The sequence below is a fragment of the Pangasianodon hypophthalmus genome, chromosome 17, assembly GCF_027358585.1.
Source record: "Pangasianodon hypophthalmus isolate fPanHyp1 chromosome 17, fPanHyp1.pri, whole genome shotgun sequence".
Taxonomy (NCBI): Eukaryota; Metazoa; Chordata; class Actinopteri; order Siluriformes; family Pangasiidae; genus Pangasianodon; species Pangasianodon hypophthalmus.
Window position 1 is genome coordinate 6,144,249 of NC_069726.1, and position 7,211 is coordinate 6,151,459.

The 7,211-nt window shown below is 37.9% G+C and overlaps 1 protein-coding gene across 2 annotated transcripts; it reads right to left on the reverse strand.

The window, feature by feature from the left end:
* Positions 1-861: 861 nt before the first annotated feature.
* Positions 862-6,062, reverse strand: LOC113544742 (dual specificity protein phosphatase 26). 2 transcript variants are annotated; one of them, XM_053241297.1, is made up of 4 exons: positions 5,857-6,062; positions 4,218-4,379; positions 3,835-4,046; positions 862-3,640 (listed from the first exon to the last, which is right to left on the reverse strand). In XM_053241297.1, exons 1-4 carry the CDS (start codon positions 5,955-5,957, stop codon positions 3,438-3,440), a joined length of 678 nt encoding a protein of 225 aa, XP_053097272.1. In that variant the 5' UTR covers positions 5,958-6,062; the 3' UTR covers positions 862-3,437. The 2 variants fall into 2 exon arrangements, with proteins under 2 accessions (XP_053097272.1, XP_026799479.1); XM_026943678.3 differs by having other exon boundaries at positions 4,218-4,419; positions 5,857-6,056.
* Positions 6,063-7,211: the final 1,149 nt, after the last annotated feature.

The following is a 7,211-nucleotide window of genomic DNA, read 5'->3' on the forward strand; positions in this document are numbered from 1 at the left end:
CAAATGTACAATTTACCTTCGCTGGAACCGAGCGGCACAAACCTGTTCCTCCATGACAATGTCCTGTGCACAAAGTGAGGGTCAGGAGGATATGGTTTGCCAAGGATACACAGCGCCCTGACCTCAACCCTACTGAACACCTTTGGGATGAATGGCAACTATGTGCCAGGCCTTCTCACCCACCATCAGTGCCTGATTTCACTAATGCTCTCATGGATGAATGGGCAAATCCCCACTGCCACACTCCAAAACCTAGTCAAAAGCCTTCCTAGAAGAGTAGAGATCAATTTCTAACATTTCTGGTTTCCTGTGTGAGGAGAAGAATCCAATACACTACCCATCTTAATGAACATGCTCCTGGCATTGGCACAGCAGCATATGAATACAACCAACAAATGTATCTGCTTCAACAGATGAGAATGTGCTGAAATTATTGCACAGGATTTATTTGAACCCATGTAAAGAATTCCAGGGAAACACAAAATGACCAAAGGCATCAGCACAGTTCATGAAGACAAATGGATACAAATATACCAGTCTGTTTGTATTTATTTAATATTTATTGGTGCTAATAATTTTGCACATATATTTTTGAGAGAAAAGTTTGAAGGAGATTGATTTTTCTTATTGATATTGTTTGAGTGGAAAATCAGAATTATTGTGTGCATTGATTCATATATATTTTTTTGTTTTGCCTTTTATCATGTAGGCTGCCAATAAGTTTGAAATTTGCCATATTTTTCTACTGTTATTACTTTAAAAAAATCATTGCATGTGGCAAAGAGCAAGATTAATAAATACAAATATAACAACAGAAATTTGTTTGAAATGATACAAAATGAACAACTTGCATTTGGCCTTGTTTTTATTTCTCAATTTTATTTCATATACTGAGGAATTTAAAAAAAAAATCTGACGAAAAGAATTCAAGTATCGATATAATGGTAGGATAGAAAAAAATGACCACAAAACATGAAATACAATGTAAATTTTGGTAAATCAGAAAGGAATGTGGACTGACAGATTACAAAATATTTAGCACTTCCAATTTTAAACCAAATGCAATACAGTCATAAACCAACTGCAGCTATGAAATGCAAATAAATAAGGAAATATTCATGGAATAAATCTTTTCTTTCTTTCTTTTTTCTTTTTACATGTAAAAGCTTCCTTTAACTGTCTGTATCAATTAATAATCTTTTTTTTTCACCTCTGATTATATCTGATATTGTGATGATTCCTCAACCCGGATGATTAAAAATCCTGTTATAGTAAAAATCCCAGCCAACTTATTTTGATGAATCAGATGAATGGTTTTACACAGAGGGTGTATTCATCAACAATGTGGGCAGTGTTGTTTAACAGATGTTGCTGGTTTTTCGTAATCATTTCTAACAGTACTTAGCTGCTGTAGGATGATATTCGTGAAGGTAACGTTTGGATTTTATGATAAGAATTATAATGTAGTAGAACCTGTCACTTAAATAATTGTAATATTTTAAGCTTGATTTTGAAGTCGTAGATATTGTGTCACAATACCATAGATGTTACAGACAATGTTACAGAACCATTCACAAGACACCTCAAATCAAAATACAATATACAATATATAATCACATATGTAATTCTAACAACTTGGTATCACGCCCAGGTTATTCACACCACACAGTTATGGCTTGGTGGCAAATGGTTACCAATGCAGCATGTTACAAATACTGACACTACTGAGGTATTTATCACTCATGGATTTAGAAATACCTACGTTTGTATATGTATACACATACACACAGAGTATAACCACTACTCTATGAAATCTGTTTCTCCTTAAGATCTTAAAGAGTGCCGAGAAACTATTCATAAGACACAATTTGGTGTGCAGTATTGTTCCACTTATTGAAGTTTTTGTGGTCCCGATTTTAAAAAATTCTAATACAAACTTATTAACAATACACTAAAAATCAAACATTAAATGTTTCTCCTTTAGGTGATTCACAGAATAACACTTTCATATACAAACACTGTATAATAGTAGCCTAATACTTAATATTACATTAAATACCTAATAGTACCATCTGTTAAGGCAGGACAAATGTAACTGTAACTGGACAAAATGAAATGTATTGTACAATTTACTGATAATTTATACTTTCTTTTGATTAAAAAAACTAATTACCAGAAATGAATGTAGAAATGGATGCTTCAGTGACATGTCAAATGTTCCTGCAGATGTGTTATACTGCATGAACTCATACAAAAGGGGCCAAATCACTGCTACATGAAGAGCCGCCTACCACAAGATGGCTGCATAACTTGTGTAAATATTTTGTCATTACATGAGGTCATGATTTAATAAATACTAACCCTATTATCAAAAAATTACATTTGAGAAAAGCAGCTTAGAATAAGCAGCTTAGAATCAGATATGTTGCAAGAATTTCTCCAACGTTGTGGATCCATATCTCCATATCTCTATCTCTGTTTGTATTTCTTTGAATACAGTTGCAATTTAACCCTTTCAGGCTGCTAGCCTCACTCTGAAAACCAGCCAAAAATCAGAAGCTTGTTTTTCTAAAATACAGCACTGCTACTTATAGCAAATAACAATAGCTGGATATGCACCAATAATTCATTCACTGTTTCTTGTTTGCTTTGGAATTTGACTTACAGTGGCTTGTATAAGTATTCACCTTCCTTGAACTTTTTATAGGCCAGTTGGTTGCTTCTTTGACTAATTCTCTCCTTACCTGCTCACAGACTTTTGGTGAATAGCCTCCTCTAGAGACCTCTAGAGTGGTGGCTGTGTCATATTCTACATATAACCAAACCCTGATTGATGCTTATCCAGAATTTTGTCTTGGACTTTTTTTGATAATTCCTTGGTCTTCATAATGTTTGTTTAGGTATGTTCTCTAGCAAATTCTGGGGTCTTCCAGGAATTGAGATCATGTGACACTTTAACTGTACACAAGTCAATTCCATTCAACTGATTAGATTATTCTTGATGGCAACTGGTTTCACAGCAATGAGATGTAAACCAACCAATGCAATCACAACCTTTACAACTTTTATCAATTAGTATATTGATTCCCTTGTGACTTATATGGGCTATTTTGTGTAGATTTGTGACAATAATCCCAATTTAGTTCATTTCAGTTCCAGGCTGTAATACTGAGGACAACTTCAATGGGGTGAATACTTATGCAAGCCCACTTCAAGAAAAGTGAAACCGAACTAGTTAAAGAAGCTCAGTGATCTGGTCATTTGAACAAAACATCAGGGTTTACGCTGAATAAGGCAGTATGCACACCTCAAGAGGTCTTAATGTAGTAAGGCATTTCTACTGATCACAGAACAACAGTGTGAATGATGGTACTACATGTACACACATTGGCCAAGGCAATGGGTTTGGAGTGGGAGTCCAGTGTTTACCAGTGGTTTCAGGTTGTCTTTCGACTGGCGCGAAGAATGCTGTCTAGGCCACTCAGCTGCCGGAGGAAGCCTCGGTTGGGGGTGACACCTCGGTGGTCCTTGACCGTCTTAATAGCTTCTACTAGGGTCATGTTCTGTCGAATCATAAGGTAGGCCAGCACCAGAGTAGCTGAGCGACTCACCCCTACTGCACAGTGCACAAGCACCGTTCCTATAAAGTCAAATATAGACCATATAAATAGAAGAACACTTCTTTACCACATACTGTAGGTTATCAACCTTGGGGTCATGACCCCCATGTGGAGTTGCCTGAAATGTGGACGGGATCGCAGGAGATTTTCCAACCATTATTGTTAATGTAGTTGTACCCAAAATGCTGTCATGTTAATCAGTGATTGGCCTTACCTCCCATGCTGAGGGCTTTATGAATGAATTCTGCAGCAGGGTAGAAGTTGACACTCATGTCGAAGGATGGAGAGTCGTGGGCCTCAATGCCATGGTAGGTGATATTCATTCCCTCATAGTACTCCGCACCACCCCTCCATTTGCTCTGCGCACAGTTGAGGATGTGCGTGATCCCGAGCTTTATAAGTTCCTGGCGGTTTGAGGCAATATCTCTGAAAGATTTATAGTAAAACAGGTGGATGTGTTAAATGGTGTTATACACCATGGCATTCTATGATATTATCCATGCCTGCAAATGAAAAGCCACAATGTCTGAAGTGAGGTACACAAGTTCATATAAAAGCCATTTATGTTCTAAAAGATGGGAAGAATAAACTACTCACTGGTCACCAATGTAGAGTCTCGGCCAAACCTCGTCAGCATGATTACAAGCTGTTTTTCCAGTGTACAGGAGACGCTCAAGTTCAGAAATGCTCAATACAGGAGACCCTTTTTCTGAATCCCTTCTGCTAGGAGACCTTGAATTGCTTCGCGATCTGGAGAATCTAGACATAAACGCCATCTGCGCTGATTATTAGTGGGGTTCTGTGGAAAAATAAAGAAAGAAAGCATGGTAGAAATAGAGATATGTGTTTCCTCAATTTAAAAGACAATCTCGGTGTCATTAATTGCTCCTCTCGACACATGTTACAGCTTTCTGCACCACAAACACTGCTTTCATGTCATGTGCTTTCGTTTACTTTGCCATGGGTCTTTGCTTCTGTTACGGTCCTCTCTTCACCTCTGGCCAGGAACTGGTTAGTTGTCCTATTGTGTTCACCTGTTCTGTGTTTAGTTTTTGATTAGTTTGTCTCTTTATACCCTGTTGTGTTGTAGTATTTTTCTGAAGCCTTTATCATGCCTTTATTGTCTTAAATCCAAGTTGTGTTCCGAGTTTTGTCTAACATTGTTCTTCCTTTGACCTTCTCCTGTTTTCCCTGTCTACTGATTATGGTTTATGGTTACCTGTCTGTGCTCTGACCCCTGCTTGCTCTGGTACACACTGAGTTTACACACTTTCATCTTGCTTTCACACACCGCATGTTATATCCAGCTTTTTCTTCTAAAAAGGACATTAACTGTGTTTTAAAATAATCTGAAATCAAGCATGAAAAGTGGAAAATCAATTCAGGCCCATTCTTATTCTACCCCACCCACTAGCATCACGCCATCTTGATTAAGGGTCATCAAGCCAAAAAATTCAAAAGCTCAGTATATTCAATATTGACCTGATATATCAGCTTGTCCATGTATAATTAAACAACTAGATTTCATGAATATGAAAGAGTTCTTCATGAAGATTGTATGTAATGTAGGTGCTGTGCATATCCAGTGATTTACATGATATATTTAATGCGCTTCCAGGAAACAATAATTTGGAGATGAGCGAGTCTGCAAAGTGCATCTCTCACAACAATCAAATCAGCATTGAGCAGTTAAGCAGTCCCAGATGAGTTATAAGATTACATTCCTTCCGATCATTTAGTAGAATGGAAATTTTCATATAAGAAAATACTTTATATAAGCACAGCTCTCATTAGAACCAATTCTGTTATCTTATTCCATGCTGCAGAAAGTGCTTTTTTCTGCAGTGCAATGCTTTGAAATACAAATATTAAAATGAGCAAAACATGTATTTTAGTGAAATGTTGAACTTTACATTCAATGGTAGTGGATTCTGAAGGGCATTCATGTGCATAAATGATTTGATGAGGAAAAAAATATGTAATTCAGAATATGTAGGCAAATAACAAGCATGAGTACATAGTGTATGTATGCCAGAACAATAGATGGTTTCATACTGAAATAAATAAAAGAAAACGATGGCTTATAATTGTCCCTCGGTTATAAGCAGCTGGATTCCAACATCTGGCCATGGAGATAATCGTATTTAATAAGAGGCTCATCTCATAGCACAGGCACCATAACGCTTATTGTTTACTGCAGGTGGTGGACAGACAGAATGTCTGAAATCCATCTTACCTTCCATCCACTGCCGTTTCCAAACACACGACGAAAATATCGCCTGGTTCGCTCGTCCTTTCCGATTCTGAAGATCCTCTATGAAGACATGGATCCGACATATTTTAGTGACTCATATTGGACTGCGTAACGAGTGTCATTGCAGCCTGTAGAGGAGAAGCAGCACGGAACGCCCACCTCATGCACATTCACATGCATCATTCACTTAAAGCAACCACACGGGGCATAGCGCACTTACACGTCCAGCACCGCGCACTCAGGCTGTCTGAACCCGTACAGGTATTAGACATGACGCCTACTTCATAACCTACATGTGATGTAACATTACAGAAGCCTGATATTTATGAATTAAGGTAGCATTTTCCAAGTGCATGGACTACATGAAAAATCCACTACTAACATTAATAACTAATAATCATTAATATTTACAATCAACATATGATCTACATTTTACTTTATGATACAATCCTGAGCTGAATTTTTTTTTTAATGTAAACTTCTATCATCCACCCATGATGACGGTGCCAGTGGGATTTATCCTTTGCTTCTCTCTAGAGAGAGCGATGCAGCAGAGCTTTAGTCCTTTAGTCTGTCCAGTTCTCTCACCTCCTCATCCATATACTCTGCTCAAATAGATCAGCTTCCAAAGCTTTAACTTTCATACTAATAACACTGGCAACACCATTGTGCATGTCATTTTGTCATTATGTCATGGAATTTTGAGTCCAATATTGTTGGACATCTCATTAATATGTGATTAAACGTTGCTGGGAAATGGTGAGTGAGAAAAGAAGCTCTGCACCGCCATCAAAACACCAGCTGAGGGAAGATTATTTGGAAGAATGTCCCTCCAGTGCAACTCCAGAGTTTTGTAGAACTGATGCCAAGGTGCATTGAAGCGTTTGGTGGCTCCGGGTGGCCCAGTACATTACTAAGACACTTTGTGCTGGCTTTCCTTTTAATATGTCATGTGCTTGTCACAAATACATATCCAAACTGGTGCACATTGCATCTGCTATGTTTTTATTCCATCCAAGACCTGTCTAGTTAGCATGAACTGCCCTGTGTATCTGTATTTTTCCTCTGTATTTATTGTCCTCTGTATTTATTGTCTGTTTCAATTCACATTGTCATGCATTTGCACTTTATGTAGTCCTGATGACAATAAAAGCCACTTGACTTGACTTGACTTGACCTGATTTTCAAAAAGGCCTGCAGAGAGTGGTGCACTTAGCTGAGCACATCTCCAGGTCTGCTCTCCCCTCTCTGCATGACATCTACACCAGGCAATGCAGTACCAGAGCTGCTAAAATCATCAAGGACTCCACCCACTCCGGTAACTATCTGTCCAGCCT

Coding starts and splice junctions, on each gene's coding strand:
- LOC113544742 (XM_053241297.1), bottom strand. CDS start 5,957: ATGTCGGATCCATGTCTTCATAGAGGATCTTCAGAATCGGAAAGGACG. Junction 4,380..5,856: donor GAAACGGCAGTGGATGGAAG/GTAAGATGGATT, acceptor GTTTATGTCTAG/ATTCTCCAGATCGCGAAGCA. Junction 4,047..4,217: donor AGACTCTACATTGGTGACCA/GTGAGTAGTTTA, acceptor TAAATCTTTCAG/AGATATTGCCTCAAACCGCC.